Source organism: Eptesicus fuscus, chromosome 22 (genome assembly GCF_027574615.1).
Source record: "Eptesicus fuscus isolate TK198812 chromosome 22, DD_ASM_mEF_20220401, whole genome shotgun sequence".
NCBI lineage: Eukaryota > Metazoa > Chordata > Mammalia > Chiroptera > Vespertilionidae > Eptesicus > Eptesicus fuscus.
In genome coordinates, this window is record NC_072494.1 from 43777542 (window position 1) to 43797560 (window position 20019).

The following is a 20019-nucleotide window of genomic DNA, read 5'->3' on the forward strand; positions in this document are numbered from 1 at the left end:
GGGACCAGCGGGGAGAAGCAGGCGGCGAGGGCTGGTGGGGCCCTGCGGGGCGGTGCTGTCCGTCTGTCCGCACTGCAGGCCTCGTGGGCTGGACGCCAAGGCCGGTGCCCGTGTCCACTCGTCCTCCACGCGGGGCAGAGCAGGATGGAGAGCAGGCCGGGCTCAGAGCGAGAGGCAGGGCGGGAGGAGGACAGGCCCGGCCCTCGATCGCCCAGGTCCCAGCTCCACCCGGTGCTGCCGCCTCATCCTGGGGAGGGCGGGGCGGCCTCGGGTCCCAGAGGCATTCGGAGGGCAGGGGTGGGTGGTCCAGCAGCGGCCAGGGAGCCGTGTCCCCAATGCTGTCCCTTCCACGGCTCCTCAGGGCCCTCTTACAAACTGTCCCCTCCTCACCCATCACGTCCAACGGCCACCTCGTCACCCCGCCCCTGGCCTCAGAGCCAGGCCTGCCCCGAGCTCAGCTCTGGGACGGAAGAGGACCCGCTCCCGGAGCCCCCGTGGCCCCCGTCCTCCCGCGGGTGCCAGGTCTCACACCCCTGCTCCCTGCCTCCCTCGAGGTCCGCACCACCTCCAGTGGTGAACTGTGAACCGGAAGAGGAAGCAAACACACAGGCCACCCTCTCGACCGGTGCACACGCTGGACATCTGTCCTCTCCTGTCTGTCACTCTCACACGCCGACACGCACCCCTCCCTCCCACACGTGCACACTGCACACGCACACGCACACGCACACCCTGCCGACAGGCGGTGCCCCACAGGCTGACAGGTGCATCTCGCCTGGATGGTCCAGCCGCCTCTGACACGTCAGGGTTCAGGACCCCATCCGCACTGACCGGCCCTCGGGCAGCACAGGAGCCTGTCCCCCTGCCCGGCGGCCAGCAGTCCCGCGCGGGCGAGGCCCAGGCGGCTCAGGCGAGAGGACTGCTGGGGGCGCTCGAGGCCCGGCCCACGGACACGAGGCAGGGTCTTGACAAGTGGCAGTGATTCCGGACCCTGGACGTAGCATGTCAGCTACCAGCCTTTGGTGGGCATTCTGCAGTGAGAACCGCCCACCACTGCCCAGTGGAGGGACAGCGGGGGGTGGGCGAGGGCTCTGGTGGACGGCTCACTTGGGGGGCGTGGGCAGAAGGGGGATGTGGCAGCGGAGGCTGTCCCCTGCCCCCACGGCAGGGCCTGACCGAGGCCACACTGTCTGCTGGGAAACACGCTGGCGCAGAGAACAGCGTCCGGGAGCAGCCCTCCGACTCTCCCGCCGTCACGCCCAAGCTCAGCCGCCACCGTCTGCAGGGGACCTGCTCCCCGAGGCCGTGAGGCAGCGGCATCCCTGGCGCCCAGACTCACGGCCCTAGGGTGCGCGCCTCCCTCCCATCGGATCACGTGGAGGCCAGCTCGTCTCGGGCCTCACAGACACGGCGAGGAGCCTGCGGGCCCTCGGGACCGTCCCAAAGCCCGCAGCCGCCCTGGGAGGGTAGCCGCTCCCCTCGGGGACTCCAATGGCTTCCGCTTCACCCTCTGGAGCAAAACCAATGCTCTGAAACAGAGCACACCGGCTACTGGCCCGGGCCCACCGCCGTCCCTACACGGCGACCGTGTCCTCCAGGCTGTCGCCCGGCTCCCGGCGCTGCCGCACGTGCAGCAGGCGCGGCGGCTCCTCCTCGCTCTCGTCCGTGGTGGACTCGTACTCGGAGGCGATGCCCGACTCCCGGAAGCGGAGCAGCTCCAGGCCGCCCAGCGGGGGGCCCCGCACCCCGGGGAGCCGGAAGCACTCCAGCTTCACCAAGCAGTCGCGCCTACCTAAGGGGCTGCCCGCAGGCAGGGCCGGGCCGGCGCCCAGGGGCGGCGAAGGCAGGTCCTCTGGAGTGGGGGTCGCGGGGTCGCAGAGCACGGGCAGGGCTCCGGGGCGGAAGGTGATCTCCAGCAGGCTGTCCTGGGAGCCCGCTGCGGACAGAGGGGGAGGGTCAGGGCACGTCCCCAGCCCGTCCCACCCACAGCCAACGCCAGGCTGCAGGGGAGGAGCCCTGGGATGTGGTGCAGACGGGGGTAGGTGACGGGGAACGGGGGGAGGGCTGGGATCAGACTAACCACCGTGGGGGGTGGGGGACTCAAGGGACAAAAGTAAAAATCCCGAGGCTCCCAGGTGGGGACGTGCAGGGGAGCCTGTCCAGGGCTCTGGGCTGCACAAACAGCCCAGCCCTCGGCCCCTGCGGCCCCATCGCAGGCGGGGCCTGGGAGGCATGTTTCCAGGGAAGCCACGGGCAGTCGGGGGAACCTTGGGGTCACAGGAAAAGCACTAGTTTTGTAATTAGACCCGGGTTTGACCCTGGTTCCACACCTCTCGTCCTCAAACTGCCGGAGCCACCTCCTCATCTCCGAGTTGCACACACACGGAGCACAGTCAGCCCCAGGGGCTCAAGGGCGGCGTGGAGCCGCGCCTCCCGGTCTGGCCTGGAGACAGCTGGGCACAGAGGCCAGGTGCCAGGCACCTGCCGCCCAGCAGCACAGCACCGCCCAGCGGCGCCTCCGCCTCTCTCGGTGCTCGCGAGGGAAAGCCAGGCAGACCAGCGAGCCGCGCCCAGCCAGGCCTGTCCACCGAGCGTGTGTGTCGGCGGTGTGTCGGGGGGAAGCCTGGGTGGCGCGCCGAGGGCCCGGGAGGCAGGGATCGTGCTGGTGATGGTGACGGACAGCCTGGGCACTGGGCTGGAGCAGCCGGGACCCGTCGGGCCCTGCGCGTGCCGGTCCCGTGTGGACCTCGGGTTTCTGCTGGAATGCCAAGCTCTCGGCACCGCCAAGAGCTTTTGGGAAAGAGCGTGTGGTGCCCCAGCCCAGGGCGGCGAGGGGCCGCAGACGGGCCCTGACTTACTGGTGCTCTGTCCTGACAGCTTCAGCTCCAGCTCCTGCACCTGCCTGACCAGCAGGGACACGTGCTGCAGGGCGTCCCTGTTCTGCAGCAGGAGCTGGTGCACGCGGGCCTGCGCCTCCAGCCTCGCCGCTGCCTCCGCCGCCAGCTGGTCCTTCAGCAAGTGAACCTGCAGCAGGAAGCAGAGAAGAGAGGGGTGGAGAAGAGAGGGGCTGAGAAGACAAGACGTGAATGCAAACTCGGGGCGCTCGCAGGGACCAGACATGACCTCCACATTCGACCCAAGATGAAGCGGCATCTGGGCTTGTAATCCGGATGTTTCCAAGAACCAACACACTGACCTCCAGCTCACAGCAGTCACACCCAAACACACCGAGAAACTGAAGCCCCCGCGGCCCTTTCGAAACTGTGAGGTGCCCCAACCAAGTGTGTCTTCACGTCTGTGGTGTCAGCTCCGTCCCCTGACCGCCCATCCCTTCTATGTCTATGGCCCCAGGACCGGGCCGGCTCCTGCGAGTCCCGGGTGGCTCTTGGAGAGCTCGGGGTGGGACACCCTGAGCGAAGGACCCCGAGGAAATGGAGCCCAGGCAGGAGGGTGCTCACACAGGTGACCTTGTGCCGAGAAGGGCATGAAGGGGTCGCTGCGGGGGCTCGTGGACGTGGCAGCCGTGGGCAGGGTGCAGAGGAAGACCCGCACGGGGGGCGGGGCGCGAGGGCAGTGGGAAGGGGTCGGAGGAGCGGCGGGAAGGCTCTGCGTTTCTGAAGAGTAGTTTGAGCCAGAAAAACCCACGTTTCTCCAAGAGTAAAGACAGAAGCCCCCCTACCCCCACCCCCCACCCCCGTCATCCAATCTGAACGAGGGCCAGCAGCCACGGCCTGTCCCCAGGGCAGCACGCAGACCCTTTCTGAGTGGGTGGCCGCCCTCGCTCCTGCAGATTTCAGCCATGACCTTGCGGTTGACCTTGCTTCTAAGTGGAGCCACTAAGGACATCAGCAGCCACTTTCCATTCATGGCTCCCACAAGGGGCCTCTGTCCCAGGAGGGGCTGGGGCAAGTGGGAGGCCGGGGCCTCTGAAGCAAACCTGCCGTCCCCAAGGCCTCCGCTGACGCCCGTGAGCCGGGTCAGGGCGGACACTGGGCGGGGCCTGTAAGGCTTTGTCTCCCTCGCCAATGGAGGCACAGAGGTATTTCGCCCAAGTCCCCAAACCTGCTGGTCCTGAGGAACAGGACGGGCTGCGGGAGGGACAGGAGGACTCCACCTGCAAGTGGCTTACAGAGGGGCCTGCTGAGCAGACAGTCTCTAGGCTCTTCAGGAGGAAACGGAAGCGTGAGACTCAACTTCCAGTGCCCAGAGCAGATAATCCTGCACACCGAGCCCGCACCGGGGGCTCCCTGCACCTGGACATCCCAGCACGGAGAGCCGGCCAGCAGCGGCCCGCTGGCTCCCTCTGCTCCCGCAGGCGACTCACTTCCCCCTGCACCTCAGTCTCCATCTCCATCTCCCCGCCCAGAGGGCTGCCTAGCGGTTCAGCCGGCCTCTGACCCCACCCCCAGGTGGTCGTGGCCAGTGCCCGGCACGGAAAAAAGCAGCTTCTTCTGCAGGTGGCCGAGCTCCGGCGGGCACAGCGCACAGGGTGAAGTGAGCACCGCGGCTCTGCAAACGCGGGGACACCCAGGGGTCCCCAGCCCTGGGGCACGAACACGCAGCTGCCTGTCTGGAACCGGAGCGGAGCCGCTGCCCACCAGCACACGGGGCCAGGCTCCGGGGCCGCCGCCATGGCCCGCACTCTGACCCCGGGTGTGCGGTCCCCACACCCCGCCCTGCACTTGCGTCCAGCCCTCTCCTTTCAGAAGGCTGAGCCCTGGCACAAACGTGCGCGTCTCCCGGCCAGGCCGCGGGCCTCCGGTGGCGACGGCTCTGGCACAGACCACTGAGCGGTCCCCTGATGCAGCCCAGCTCTGGGCTCGGCCCCCCTCCGTGCTGCTCCCGAAACTGGCTCCCACCCTCAGCCCACCCAGCGCCAGACCACTGCCCACTTGCCTGGACTCCAGCTCCTCCGTCAGAAGTGGGGGCAGGGCCAGGCTGGAGTCGGGGAGCACAGGCCTGGGAATGGCTGTTGGCCCCCACCCCAGACAAACAGGCAGAGGCCGGCGTCTCAGCATGCAAGGGGGCAGGCACGGGCGCTGGGACGGGAGCAGCCACGCACAGACGCTGACTACAGGCCGGTGCGGAGGGGCTCGGCACCATCTCTCTGACTGACTACAGCGCAGGCCTCCACGGAGCCTCGGGACCACACTCGGTTCCACCAAGCGCAGGGCGCGGGGCAGGGGGGGGGGGGGGCGGGTCTTAGGCAGCAACACTGAGTAGGACGGCCTTCTCCCCAGGAAGGCGGCGGCTGACCTCTCTGCAGCCAGGCGGCCCGGCCCAGAGCACCGGAGCAGGCGGGCCCAGCCCATGGCCATGCAGGTGCCCCCTGCGCCCCACCCCCGGTCACAGCCTTGCCCGACTGGTACATTGAAAAGCAGGAGCTAGGGCAGCCAGGCGAGCCTCATGCTGGGTGGGGAAGGTGGACAGAGGGGCTTGTGTCCCTGAGGGACACAGGTCTGACCTGGAAAGGTGACAGGCGCGCCACCTGTGCCCAGTGCCTCACGGCCAGGCAGCCTTCTGACCCAGCTCAGGCCAATTCCGGGAGTGGCCGAGGCTGAGGTCTGAGACCGAGTTGTGACCAGTGGGAGGAGGTCACCGGCAGCGACAAGAGCGGAGCTGGGCTTGCCTTGAGGGTGAGTGGGTGGGGGTGTAACTAACAAGGGCCCCGGGGGGGGCGGGGGGGGCACATGTTTGCAAGAAAGTGTCTTTATCGCAGGCTCTTCAGGGTCTCGCGGCCCGGATGCGCCATCTGAGGTGGGCGGCCACGGCACACCCTCCTCGGCCCTGGGACCGCTGGCGCTCAATGACAAGACCCCAGCGCGGTGGCAGCAGTGGCGGCCAAGCAGGCTGCCGGTGCAGACCCGGTGCAGCGGGTCCATCTGCTTGAAGGTGCGGGGGTGCCAGGAGGCCGTCTATTAACCCACATGCCTCACACAATAGCTTTACCCAAAGCCGGGGCCTGGCAGAGCCCCGGAGACGCTCTCCCAGGGGAAGAAGGTGCAGAGACCTGCAGCGGAAGGTGGTCCCGGCCCAGCGTCAGAGGGGAGGACCGGCGTGAGGCCTCGCTGGCACGCAGGGTGCATCCTGGTGGCGGTGAGCCGTGGGAAGCCACAGGCCGCGGGCTGTGCCCACGGACACTGCACACTGCTGTGTCGATGGTGCGTTTGAAATGGCTCCTCGTCAGCCTCAGCAGTGACTGCGGATCGGGCACATCTGATGACACGCACGGGAACGTGCCCAAGCCCACGCTTGGTAAATAACCATCACTTGGCAACTGATGTGCTGAAAGATTCGTGTTCGCCGGGAGCTTCTGGGACGGGTGAGTGGTGGGCGACCCGAGCCCAGGCTTTGTGCTGCCGTTGGCACGGGCACTCCCAGCGAAGGCTTCTGTCGCCGGCAGTGCGCGCTGTGTCCTCGGATGCACGCGTGGCCCTGCTCTGCGCACCCACAACCCCGAGCCTGGGCAGCAGCCTCTTCCTGTGGGCGTTTCAGGCCGCACCACGTGGGAGCCGTGCCCACTGATGCCCGTCTCAAAGCCTGGCTGCCCAGGGCGCCCGGGGCCTGTGCCTCAGGCCCATCAGGGTGGCTGTCACAGATCCGCTCAGGCCCGAGCTGCGGCACCCGCCCCTCAGCAAGCCCACCTCCCAGCCCCAGGACCTCCCACCGCTTCTGCCCTCCTGACTGCGGGCCTCAGCCTCGGAGTCAGTCGGCATAAAAGGGACGAATGGTCTCCTCCCATGGCGCCCGGCACCCAGGGCCACGTGGACGCGGGAGCCCTCCCTCAGCAGAGGAAGCAGGAAGCGCGGGGACTCGCTCCCCTCCTCTGCAAGCCAGTGGCCCCAGACAAGCCTCCGGCTCCACCAACTCTGCTTGCAGACCTCAGCCAGCGCCTCGCGCTGTGACTCTGACACTACAGCTGAGCTCCCACCAGCGTGACCTCCGGGCCCGTCAGGTGCCAGACCCACTGGGACAGCCAGGGCGCTGACGGAGGCATGGGGACCGCGTGGACAAGCGCTGGGCGCAGGGAGAGGTCTCTGCCAAGGCGTCTAGCACAAATCCACACTAAGCTCCTGGAAGGGGGCCTTAGGGTCACGGCCTGACGGCAGAGCCCCCTCCCACCCCCGGCAGGGAGCAAGGCGGAGCAGAGGGGCTGGAGCACCTGCCTCCCCAGTCACCTCAACTCACGCCCCCGCCCCCCCATCCAGCCAAGCAGCCAAACCCAGCTCAGCGGGATACGCAGAAACCACTGTCCCTGCGCCCTACCTCCCGCCCGCGCCCCCAGCCCCAAAAGCATGGGTCCGGCCGAGCGATCCACAGGCTCTGACTTAAACCTGCCCCGGGCCCTCGCGGGGGGGCACATCCAGCCCGTGCGAGCGGAGCCGGGCGGCGGGGAGGAGGCTGAGCAGGACCTGGGCCACGGCCACTTGCGTCTGCTGCTGCTGCTGCTGGAGAAGCTGGTGCAGGAGCTGCAGCTGGTGCTGCGAGGACAGCGGCGTGCCCGCGCCCGGGGCCTGTGCACGGGGCGGGGGCAGCGGCATCCGGGGCGAGGCTGTGGGCACAGGCTCCTGGGGCGGCACCTGCAGGAGCAGAGGAGACTGTGTGTGACCCTGGGCAGGGCTTCCTGGGGCCCTCACTCTAATGTGGGGGCACCTGCGGGGTCTCACCTATCACCAAGGCTCAGGAATGTGGCCGGGTGGAGTGGACGGCCGGGCAGCTGGTGTGGCGCCGGGCGGGGCTGCGGGCAGGAAGTCCCGCTCGGACACTCGGCACCCACCGGCTCCGCAGTGATGCTACCCAGAAGATGACACGTCCCCTCACCTGCCCCACCTCTGACTGTGCCACATGGCTGAGTTCCTTCAGCTTCCGGACATGGGGGGCTATTTCTACGCAGCACAGCTCCCACTGCCCAGCGTGGGACGGACAGACGGAGGCAGCGCCCCTTTCCTCTGCTGCGTCCTTGGGCTCACCCCCAGGGCCTGCTTGTACCGAGGGCGTGGCCCCAGGAAGCCCGTGGCCAAGGCTGCTGCAGCCCTGCCTGCTCGGAGCGACAGCCGCCAGGGACGGAAGTCGACCCCGATGCAGCCAAGGGCTGGGAGGCCCTCCCCGTCCGTGGAAAGCACTTCCTGTCCCTTCCGGCCGCCCGGCAGGTGGCCACTTCCACTAAGACAGCCCTGAGCAGAGATGTCGCTGCGGGAGAGGCTGTCCCCAACCCCTGCTGCTGGCCCTCAGGCAGGTGAGGGGCACCCGGCGGAGCCACTCCACTCGCAGGGCGAAGGGCGCCGGGAAGACAGGCAGAGGACGGGGTACAGGCTCTGCCCTGGCGAACTGGCCGCCAACCCCCGGGCGCTGAGGGCGGGGGCCGCGACACCGACTGGCTGGCTGTGTCTCAGGGTGGACTTGGTTATGTCAGGAGCCCGGGGACCCGGTCACCTTGCCGCGAGCGGGCGCCTCTGCCTACCGTGGAGTCTGCGTGGGAGGCGCCGTCCTTCCTCACGGCATCCAGGTCGGTCACCCCGCGGCTGAAGTCAAGGCCGTCGCTGCCCGGGAGGGGGACCTCCACGGCGTCGATGTCGGTCTCCTCCGCAGTAGCGGGGGAGGCCCTCTCGGCTCCAGGGAGCTGCCGGCCTGCAGGGCAACAGAGACGGCGGGAAGGGATGGGATGCCAAGAACGCGTCCCACCTGACACGTCAGTCGCTGTGTCACGCCAGGAAACACCGCTGCCCAGCACCCTCACCTGTTCCCAGGAAGTCCATCCGCTCCCAACCCAGCAAGACAGAGTCTATTTTTAAGTCTAGGAACAAAGACGGCATTTCCTCTGTCCTGGACGTGACGTCTCTGCTGACAGGGGGTGGGGACCCTGGGAGAGGGGTGAGTCCTCTCCGCCTCATTCCAGCTCGGGAGGGCATCGGCTCAGGTGGGCCTCCCAGCCTCGCCGGGGCTGTCGGGCCCAGGTGGACGGAGGGGCTGTGTGACTGCAGAATGGGACAAGGAGGCTCGAGGCCCGCCCCCCGAGCCTGCTCTGACCTTGCCCCAGGGCAGAGGCCCCGCAGGGCAGGAGAGACGGTGAGGCAGGCTGCGTTCAGTCACCCATCAGCCAGGACTCAGGAAGCAGCCTGGACGGCTCTGACAGAGCCTATGGCACAAACGAGGAAGCCAAGTCCGAGCTCTCACTGCGCCGGACGGAGCGGCAGACACAAGCCAGAGCCCGCAGGAGGCTGTCACCCGTGAGACAGAAGAGGTGTGGGCGGAGCAGAGGGCAGAGGGCAGAGGGCAGCACCCCTGCGGGGAGAGCCAGCGGCTCAGGTGATGAGCGGGGAAGGGGCTTGGGTGGCATGGCACGCAGGACTGCATGCAAACGGCCTGTGGGGGGGGGGGGCCCAGCAAGGGCGGGGTCTTCATGAGGGACCGAAGCACGCAGCAACACCCGTTCTTTCACATCGCACAAACAAGACGTGATCAGCTCAGTCCAAAAGGGCTTGAAAGGGCTACTTTTTGCCTCAAAATTGCAGTATTACTGCTTAAATGGCACGTACTATGTTCTATGTACTAAATTTAAGGTATTACATGTATTAATTTATTTACCCTCATAACCAACCTAAGAGGCAAACACTGTCATTACCCCCATTTGACAGATAAAGAAATGGAGGCACACAGCTGCTAAGGCTGGGCTCAAAGCCGCCGGTCTGGCTCCAGGCTCGGTGCCTTGAACTAGGGCCCCACCTGCCTCCCGCCCGGAGTCCTGCCCCACCTCGCCCGCTTGTCTGCACTCTCCAAAACCATCGAGTTGATCGCTCACTGGTTTGCGTCCCCACCCAGCTCTGACTCTGAGTTCCTCGCCAGCAGGGCCTATTGTCTCGCTTACAGTGTCCCCAGAATCGAGCCAGTCCCTCGTCAGGGGACTGGACAACATCTGTCCAATGAAGGAAGGAACTGGAATAAGGAGAAACCAATGATGAGGCAGTGGTGGTCTGATGAGATGGGGTGCAGGTGTGGGAGAGCAGGGGTAGGGGGAGGCACAGGTGTGGGAGAGAGGGATAAGTGTGGGGGCACAGGTGTGTGAGGAGAGGCACAGGTGTGGGGGAAGAACAGGTATGTGTGTGGGGAGGGGAGCAGGTGTGTGGGGAGAGGAAGAGGTGTGTGGGTAGAGGAGCAGATGTGTGGGGAGAGGAGCAGGTGTGTGGGGAGAGGAAGAGGTGTGTGGGGAGAGGAACAGGTGTGTGGGGAGAGGAAGAGGTGTGTGGGGAGAGGAAGAGGTGTGTGGGGAGAGGAAGAGGTGTGTGGGGAGAGGAACAGGTGTGTGGGGAGAGGAAGAGGTGTGTGGGGAGAGGAAGAGGTGTGTGGAGAGAGGAACAGGTGTGTGGGGAGAGGAAGAGGTGTGTGGGGAGAGGAAGAGGTGTGTGGGGAGAGGAAGAGGTGTGTGGGGAGAGGAACAGGTGTGTGGAGAGAGGAACAGGTGTGTGGGGAGAGGAACAGGTGTGTGGGGAGAGGAAGAGGTGTGTGGGGAGAGGAACAGGTGTGTGGGGAGAGGAACAGGTGTGTGGGGAGAGGAACAGGTGTGTGGGGAGAGGAACAAGTGTGTGTGGGAGGAACAGGTGTGTGCAGAGAGGAATAGGTGTGTGTGGGAGGAACAGGTGTGTGTGGGAGGAACAGGTGTATGTGGAGAGGAATAGGTGTGTGTGGGAGGAACAGGTGTGTGTGGGAGGAACAGGTGTGTGTGGGAGGAACAGGTGTGTGTGGGAGGAACAGGTGTGTGTGGGAGGAACAGGTGTGTGGGGAGAGGAAATGGTGTGTGGGCAGAGGAACAAGTGCTGGGGAGAGGAGCAGATATGGGGCACAGGTGTGGAGGAAGAAAAGGTGTGTGGGGGGAAAGGAGCAGGTGTGTAGAGTAGAGGAGCAGGTGTGTGTGGGAGGAACAGGTATGTGTGAGAGGAACAGGTGTGTGTGGGAGGAACAGGTGTGTGGGGGAGGAACAGGTGTGTGGGGAGAGGAATAGGTGTGTGTGGGAGGAACAGGTGTGTGGGGAGAGGAACAGGTGTGTGTGGGAGGAACAGGTGTGTGGGGAGAGGAACAGGTGTGTGTGGGAGGAACAGGTGTGTGTGGGAGGAACAGGTGTGTGGGGAGAGGAAATGGTGTGTGGGGAGAGGAACAAGTGTTGGGGAGAGGAGCAGATATGAGGCACAGGTGTGGAGGAAGAAAAGGTGTGTGGGGGGAAAGGAGCAGGTGTGTAGAGTAGAGGAGCAGGTGTGTGTGGGAGGAACAGGTGTGTGTGAGAGGAACAGGTGTGTGTGGGAGGAACAGGTGTGTGTGGGAGGAACAGGTGTGTGGGGAGAGGAATAGGTGTGTGTGGGAGGAACAGGTGTGTGTGGGAGGAACAGGTGTGTGGGGAGAGGAATAGGTGTGTGTGGGAGGAACAGGTGTGTGGGGAGAGGAACAGGTGTGTGTGGGAGGAACAGGTGTGTGGGGAGAGGAATAGGTGTGTGTGGGAGGAACAGGTGTGTGGGGAGAGGAACAGGTGTGTGGGGAGAGGAACAGGTGTGTGTGGGAGGAACAGGTGTGTGGGGAGAGGAACAGGTGTGTGGAGAGAGGAACAGGTGTGTGGGGAGAGGAAAAGGTGTGTGGGGAGAGGAACAGGTGTGTGTGGGAGGAACAGATGTGTGGGGAGAGGAATAGGTGTGTGTGGGAGGAACAGGTGTGTGTGGGAGGAACAGGTGTGTGGGGAGAGGAATAGGTGTGTGTGGGAGGAACAGGTGTGTGGGGAGAGGAACAGGTGTGTGTGGGAGGAACAGGTGTGTGGGGAGAGGAATAGGTGTGTGTGGGAGGAACAGGTGTGTGGGGAGAGGAACAGGTGTGTGGGGAGAGGAACAGGTGTGTGGGGAGAGGAACAGGTATGTGTGGGAGGAACAGGTGTGTGTGGGAGGAACAGGTGTGTGGGGAGAGGAATAGGTGTGTGTGGGAGGAACAGGTGTGTGGGGAGAGGAACAGGTGTGTGGGGAGAGGAACAGGTGTGTGTGGGAGGAACAGGTGTGTGGGGAGAGGAACAGGTGTGTGGGGCGAGGAACAGGTGTGTGGGGAGAGGAAAAGGTGTGTGGGGAGAGGAACAGGTGTGTGTGGGAGGAACAGGTGTGTGGGGAGAGGAATAGGTGTGTGTTGGAGGAACAGGTGTGTGGGGGAGGAACAGGTGTGTGGGGAGAGGAACAGGTGTGTGGGGAGAGGAACAGGTGTGTGGGGAGAGGAAAAGGTGTGTGTGGGAGGAACAGGTGTGTGTGGGAGGAACAGGTGTGTGTGGGAGGAACAGGTGTGTGGGGAGAGGAACAGGTGTGTGGGGAGGAACAGGTGTGTGTGGGGAGGAACAGGTGTGTGGGGAGAGGAACAGGTGTGTGGGGAGGAACAGGTGTGTGGGGAGAGGAACAGGTGTGTGGGGAGGAACAGGTGTGTGGGGAGAGGAACAGGTGTGTGGGGAGGAACAGGTGTGTGGGGAGAGGAACAGGTGTGTGGGGGGAGGAACAGGTGTGTGTGGGAGGAACAGGTGTGTGGGGGAGGAACAGGTGTGTGGGGGAGGAACAGGTGTGTGTGGGAGGAACAAGTGTGTGTGGGAGGAGCAGGTGTGTGGGGAGAGGAACAGGGGTGTGGGGAGAGGAGCAGGTATGTGTGGGAGGAACAGGTGTGTGGGGGAGGAACAGGTGTGTGGGGAGAGGAACAGGTGTGTGAGGAGAGGAGCAGGTATGTGTGGGAGGAACAGGTGTGTGGGGGAGGAACAGGTGTGTGGGGAGAGGAACAGGTGTGTGAGGAGAGGAACAGGTATGTGTGGGAGGAACAGGTGTGTGGGGGAGGAACAGGTGTGTGTGGGAGGAACAGGTGTGTGTGGGAGGAGCAGGTGTGTGGGGAGAGGAACAGGTGTGTGGGGAGAGGAGCAGATATGGGGCACAGGTGTGGGGGACGAACAGGTGTGTGAGAGGGGCACAGGTCTTGGGGCACGGTGACAGGGGGCACAGGTGAGCAGGACGCCCAGGTCCAGCAGAGGTGACAGGCACACAGTAAAGAGCCGTCTATATGGGGAGGGTTATCTCAGAAGCCTCTTCCCCACGGCGGGCTGCCTCCCAGGGAACGGGGCCTCTCCCAGGAACCCTCTTGGGAGTCAAGGAAACCTGCAGGCAGAGCGGCCCCTGTCCCACAGCCCCGGGACCGGCCAGGGCAGCTGCTGCCAAGACAGACAGAAGGCTATCGGCCCCCAGGTCGGGACGGGGGGGGGATGGGGAGGAGAGGACACACAGTGACCGAGGACACCTCCCCAAGCACCGCTGAGGCCCCGAGGGGCCGCCCACAGGCCCCGACCGCGGAGCCGCGCTGCCCGCTCCCACGGCGGCTCTCCTCTGCAGGGGGGCGTCGGCCGTGGGCCTCTCAGGAAGGGACACCACTGAATGGAAAGCTCCCTGACGTGGGCGGGAGATTCCTTAACAAAAACAAGCCTGCTCGATCCGCCAACAGGTCAGCTCTGGCGTGTCAAGTGCCCACGGCACAGAGGACCCGGCGGAGTCGGCAACGCGCTGGGAAGGCGCTCAGAGAGGAAAGGTGTCCCCGACGGCTGTGGGCAGGAAGAAGGCAAGGGCGGCTGCAAAATGTGTGACCGGGAGGCAGGAGGCCGCCCTCCTCGCCAAGGAAACGCCCCGCCCCGACAGGCCGTACCCCAGCACTGCACTGGAAGCAGGCGGCTCCCGGCCGGTTAAGCACCAGGCAGCCGCCCAGGGCCAGGGCACCCCTGCAGAGCCGGTCCCGCAGTTCGCACTCAGACCGGGGAGCTGGCCAACAGCTGGCACGCGCTTCACTGTTATTTGCTGGCACGATGCTGACCTACACGCATCCCTCACGACTCCTGGCCGATGAGGAAGGGAAGACCCAGAGAGACTAGGGAAGTTGACGTGGCCGCCCACCGAGAAGTGCCAGAGCCCAGGCTCAGCTGCCCCTGTGGGCTGCCAGCCAGCACCCCCCACACCATCGCCGGGTCATTTCTGTGACGGTTAGTGATGTGTGCCATGGCATTAAACAAGCATCATGCTGGATGTTGCTGAGAAGGTGTTTTTCGGGAGAGGTTAACATGTAAGTCAGCGGACTCTGAGTAAAGCCGTTTACCCATTTGGTGTGGGTGGGTCTCACCCAATCAGGGGAAGGTCTCAGGAGAACAAAGCCTACCACCGCCCCAGAGCAGGAGGGAGACCACCTTTGGACTGGGCTCTCCACACCTCAGCCACCTGCCCAGCCTCGACATGAACCTGTGTGTTGCCCTGATACACTGAGATCGCTCCACAGGCCCATCCCCACCTGCACAGGGATGGAGGGCCCCGCCGCTTCCTGTCGTCTGCAGAAGCCCACGTGCCACGCAGGGAGCACCGCCAGCCCGCCTGCCCCCCGCCTGCCCCCCGCCTGCCCCCCGCCTGCCCCCGCCTGTCCCCCACCTGCCCCCGCCTGCCCCCCACCTGCCCCCGCCAGCCCCGCCTGCCCCCGCCTGCCCCCCGCCTGCCCCCGCCAGCCCTGCCTGCCCCCGCCTGCCCCCTGCCTGCCCCCGCCTGCCCCCGCCAGCCCCGCCTGCCCCTGCCTGCCCCCGCCTGCCCCCCGCCTGCCCCGCCTGCCCCGCCTGCCCCGCCTGCCCCCGCCTGCCCCCCGCCTGCCCCCGCCAGCCCTGCCTGCCCCCGCCTGCCCCCTGCCTGCCCCCGCCTGCCCCCGCCAGCCCCGCCTGCCCCTGCCTGCCCCCGCCTGCCCCCCGCCTGCCCCGCCTGCCCCCGCCTGCCCCGCCTGCCCCCCACCTGCCCCCGCCTGCCCCCGCCTGCCCCGGCCAGCCCGCCTTCCCCGCCTGCCCCCGCCTGCCCCCGCCAGCCCGCCTTCCCCGCCTGCCCCCACCTGCCCCCGCCTGCCCCCGCCTGCCCCCGCCAGCCCGCCTTCCCCGCCTGCCCCCCGCCTGCCCCCCGCCTGCCCCGCCTGCCCCCGCCTGCCCCCGCCTGCCCCGGCCAGCCCGCCTTCCCCGCCTGCCTCCCGGGAGAGCCCCGCTCAGTGCTTTGCTTCTCATCCTAAACTCTGAAGGCACCGCACCGGCCTGACGGGCTTCCTAGAACGGACAGGAAGTGTCTACACGGAGAAAATCGGACATTCTCCACGGCGGTGGGATTCAGGAAATGCCGTGTAGCTGAGTCTCACGTACAGGCCTGTGATTGGAGAAAATTACCACCAAAAGGAGTTATTGTTTCTAATTGTTTCAGTTTCTCTTCTTGAGCTTTCCAGATAGAAAATGGAAGCTATCAGAAAAGTGTCCGCAGGATGATGGAAGGTCACAGGATGATGGAAGTCAGAAAGGAGCAGAAGCCACGTGGCGTGGTGAGCTCTGCCCTCCGATAGGGACAGAATGGTCCCGGGAGTCAGGTTTGGCAGCAGCGGCCCTGCCCTTAAAAGGTGGTTCCTGATGTCGCGCTTAAAGGCTCCCTTGTTGGACAGTTTAAACACATCCACCGTCTGCTATGAGAGTACACGCCCCTTAAAGAAAACTTGGAATCTAGAGAGAAGCAGGGAAGATGAGCATTTTTAGGTGCCGAGACGTCGGGCTGCCTGCTTGCCACGTCCCGGTGGCGGCGGCCTACCTGGGTCCCCGGAGCTGTGGCTGTGCCACTCGCCGTCCCCGTCCTCCTGGCCGTCCGCGCTCTGCTGCGTGTGCTGCAGGCTCAGCTTGTGGCACACCTCGAAGGCCTGCCCCACCGTCCGGACGATCCGCATGGCTTGGCTCTGGGGGGGGAGAGGAGATGTGGGCGCAGGATGCAGGGGCCCTCGGCGGGGACACAGGGGGTCGGGTAGGAGCAGGATGTCCAAGGGGCAGGTGGCCAGCAGCTGGGCCAGCCGGGGAGAGAGACGAAACCTAAGGCGCTCGGACGTGCACACACTCACAGGGAAGCGCGGGCCGCCCCTGCCTGGGACGCTCCGACAGCACACGTGCCACCCCAGCCGGCCAGCGGAAGGGCAGAGCCAACACCCCGCTCGGCCTCAGCCAGCACCAGCGCCTCCTCCAGGGAGCAGAAGGGTCGGTCCGCCCTCGGGAGCCCTTTGCTGACCACACTCTCTGCTGGAGACGTGGGGCCCCGAGCCCGCTGCCAGGCTGCGGTGCCAGCGAGCTGAGAAGCAGCGGAAGCCGGGGCCCCAGACCCCAGACCCCGGAGCACACCCCAGCGCTCAGTCTTTGGGGAGCCTGCACCCGGCTGTCCCCGGCCGCCTTCTCCTTTGTTTTCTATTTAACCTCTTCCTGGAAATGCCCGAAGAGGCGGGACCAGGGATGGCCCGGAGAGGAGGGACCCAGAGGAGCCAGTGCCGAGCCTGGGGGACGCACGCAGGCGTGGGGAAGGCGGATCCCACACTGTAACGGGGGAGTCTGCTCTCTGCCTCTCAGATAGAGGGAGTCCGGGCTCAGGCGGGGGCTCAGCACACGCTCCTCTGACCCCGCCCCCAACACGCACCACCTTGGACTGCCGTTCCTTTACCTTAATTGTGGCCGTCACTCTACACCTGAGTCTCAGACTAGTCGCACTTGGGTGATCTAGCTTCGGGTCAGCTGCGACCACCTGGTGACCCCACCTTCAACCCCCGTGGCGACACGGCAGTCCCCTCACCAGCCAATGAGTGACGGCCAATGAGTGACAGCCGAAGAGTGACAGCTGGTGAGTGATAGCTGAGCAGCGCCCAGGCTGAGAGGCCGGGAGCCCCGCGGGGTGACCGTGAACCCTGTGCTTCTCACCCTGGATTCTGCTCTGCTCTCTGGCGTTGTCCGCAGGACGCCCTGTACCCGGATCCTCACACGGAGCAGCACTCCAGGCCGCGCTCTGGGTGTGACCTGAGGCTCCCAGCTGCTTCCAAGCCTGGGGGCCCGGAGGCCTCTTTGCATCGAGGCTGGAGCACGCCAGTCTCAGAAACGGCGCAGGAGTCTGTGTCAGAACCTTTTTGGGGGGAAGATACTTGAAGGTGGCAAGAGGGCCAACCTGCTGCGGACGGGGCGGGCGGTCCCCGGGCCACTGGCTGCCTGCGCCCTGGGCCTGCGTAGTTAGTGAGCCTCGGGGACGGACAAAGAGAGGCCTTGTAGGAGCTTCCACATCCCCTGGCCGCCCCGCAGCTGCGCTCACCCCTCGTGACAGGCCTGGTGCGAGGCAGCCAGCACGATGCAGAGCAAACGGGAGGGGGGCAGACAGCCTTTGCAGCTCCAGGGTCCGCCGTTGTCTGGAATTCACCGGATGTTCTCCGAAAGCGCCATTTCTGTACAGTCCAGGTTGGTTTTACATGGGCCTGGGAAGCACTTGGCCACTGGATCAAGTCTTCTGTCCAAAACCCACTTTCTCTCAGCAACCCCCGAGCAGCGCGGGCTCCCCGCTGTGGGCCAGGCCGCTAGGGCTGCCTGGGTCTTCAGAGCCGGCGGGGCGCGCAGACCACAGGGCGGCTCCCAGCAGCCGCGGAGACGCCAGAGCTCAGGGAGCACGGAGGCTGGTGACTTTGGAGACTGACCTTGTACCACTTGCCCTCGGGACACACAGACCACCTACTGACTCATGTTGACAAAGCCCCCAGGCCCCCTCCACCAGCCCTGAAGTCCCGACAGACACAGACAGGCGCAGCAGCACTGCCTCTGGGCCTCCTCCTGGCAGGTGTCTGTCCTGAGTGAGGGGGCGCCCGGGCAGACCGGACAGTGCAGGTCAAAGGCTGCTTCCGGCACTCCTGGTCCAAGAGAAATTAGTCAATCATGAATCTGTTGTGTGTTTTTAAAAAGTAATTCTTCATTGTTGGAAGTATTACATAGTCCCCCTTTTCCCTGCATTGACCCCCTCCAGCCCGCCACCGTCCTCTCCCTCCCCATGCCAGGCCCTCACCGCCCCATTGTCCGTGTCCATGGGCCATGCATGTGTGCACACAGGTCTTTGGTTGATGACCCTCCCCCGCCTTCCCTCTGAGATTCCGCACTCTGTTCCCTGCTTCCAGCCTCTGGAACCACTCCGTTCATCCGTTTATTCTGTTCATTAGATTCCACATGTGAGTGAGATCATGTGATATATGTCTTTCTCTGACTTATTTCACTTAGCATAGTACTCTCCAGGTCCCTCCATGCTGTCTCAAAGGGTAAGAGATCCTTCTTTTTACAGCTGCATAGTATTCCCTGGTGTAAATGTACCACAGCTTTTTACCCACTCGTCTGCTGATGGGCACTTGGGCTGTTTCCAGATCTCAGCTATTGTACACTGTGCTGCTATGAACATAGGGGCGCATACATTCTTTCTGATTGGTGTTTCTGGTTTCTTAGGATATATTCCTAGAAGTGGGATCACTGGGTCAACTGGAAGTTCCACATTTAATTTTTTGAGGAAACTCTACACTGTTTTCCATGGTGGCTGCACCAGTCTGCATTCCCACCAGCAGAGCACTAGGGTTCCCTTTTCTCCACATCCTCGCCAGCGCTTGTCATTTGTTGATTTGTTCATGGTAGCCATTCTGACAGGTGTGAGGTGGTACCTCATTGTTGTTTTGATTTGTATCGCTTGGATGATTAGTGACTTGAGCATTTTTTCCTTTGTCTCTTGGCCACTTTTAGATTGTCTTCCTTTTGTTAAGTTGCATGAGTTCCTTATATATTGTGGATATTAACCCTTTATCAGATGTATCCTTGCCAAATATGTTCTCCCATATAGTGGGCCCCCTTTTCGTTTTGTTGATGGTTTCTTTTGCTGTGCAGACACTTTTTATTTTGATGTAGTCCCATTTGCTTATTTTCTCCTTAGTTTCCTTTGCCCTAGGAGAGGTATCTGCAAACATATTGCTACGAGAGATTCTTTTGTTGGATATGAGTATTGCTACTCCAGCTTTTTTTTTTTCTTCATTTCCATTTGCATGGAAAATTTTTTCCATCCCTTCCTTCACTCTCATCCTGTGTGTGTCTTTTGTTCTGAGGTGGGTCTCTTGTAGACAGCATATAGTTGTGTCATAGTTTTATATAGTTTTGTATCCATTCAGCTACCCTATACCTTTTGATTGGAGCATTTATTCCATTTACATTTAGGGTTATTATTGATAGGTACTTATTTATTGCCATGTTATTTCTGTATGCTCTCTCTATTTCTTTTTCTCATTATACCAGTTTCTTTAGCAGTTCTTGTAATGCTGGCTTGGTGGTGATGTACTCCTTTAGCCTTTTTTTTTTGTACAGGAAGCTCTTTATTCGACCGTCTATTTTAAATGATAGCCTTGGTGGGTATAGTAATCTTGGTCTCAGATCCTTGCTTTCCATTACCTTGAGTACTTCCTGCCATTCCCTTCTGGCCTGTGGAGTTTCTGATGAGAAATCAGGTGTCAGCCTTATGGGAGCTCCTTTTTAGGTAACAGTTTGCTTTTCTCTTGCTGCCTTTAAGATTCTCTCTTTGTCCTTAATTGTTGGTATTTAATTACGATGTGTCTGGGTGTGGGCTGTTTGGGGTCTTCTTGCTTGGGGTTCTCTGTGCCTCCTGAACTTGTGTGACTTTTTCCTTCTCCAGGTTAGGGAAGTTTTCTGCCATTATTTCTTCAAACATGTTCTCTGTCCCTTTCTCCCTTTCTGCCTCTTCTGGCACATCTGCTATTTGAATGTTTTTATGTTTTATGTTGTCCCACAGCTCCCTTAGTTGTCCTCCTGTTTTATAATTGTTTTTTTTTTCTTTTTGGTTCTCTGATTGCCTGATATTTTCAATCCTATCTTCTAATTCACTGATTCAATCCTCAGCTTCCCCTAATGTGTTGTGTATTCCTTCCAAAGTGTTATTTGTGTTATGTCATTCTTTAGACTGTTCTTTCTCATAGTTACTATATCTGTTTTCATGCTGTTGAGCATCTTTAAAATCATTACTCTGGACTCTGTTTAAGATAAATTTCTTATCTCTGCTTCATTTATCTCTTCTTCTGGAGAATTTAGTTCTTTCATTTGGGGATTATTTCTTTGTCTCCTCATTTTAGCTGTCTATTTGGGTTTGTGACTAT

The 20019-nt window shown here is 62.9% G+C and overlaps 1 protein-coding gene across 2 annotated transcripts in view; it reads right to left on the bottom strand.

Moving 5' to 3' along the window:
* Positions 1-1564: 1564 nt before the first annotated feature.
* Positions 1565-20019, bottom strand: part of NOS1AP (nitric oxide synthase 1 adaptor protein) — a 112775-nt gene continuing 94320 nt past the window's right edge. For both annotated transcript variants that reach the window (XM_008153086.3, XM_008153085.3), the window contains exons 6-10: positions 15627-15768; positions 8462-8628; positions 7413-7580; positions 2859-3024; positions 1565-1936 (exon numbers count right to left, since the gene is read on the bottom strand). In XM_008153086.3, the coding sequence (XP_008151308.2) occupies positions 1575-1936; positions 2859-3024; positions 7413-7580; positions 8462-8628; positions 15627-15768 (1005 nt within the window). In that variant the 3' untranslated portion in view covers positions 1565-1574. The remainder of the gene's footprint in view (positions 1937-2858; positions 3025-7412; positions 7581-8461; positions 8629-15626; positions 15769-20019) is intronic.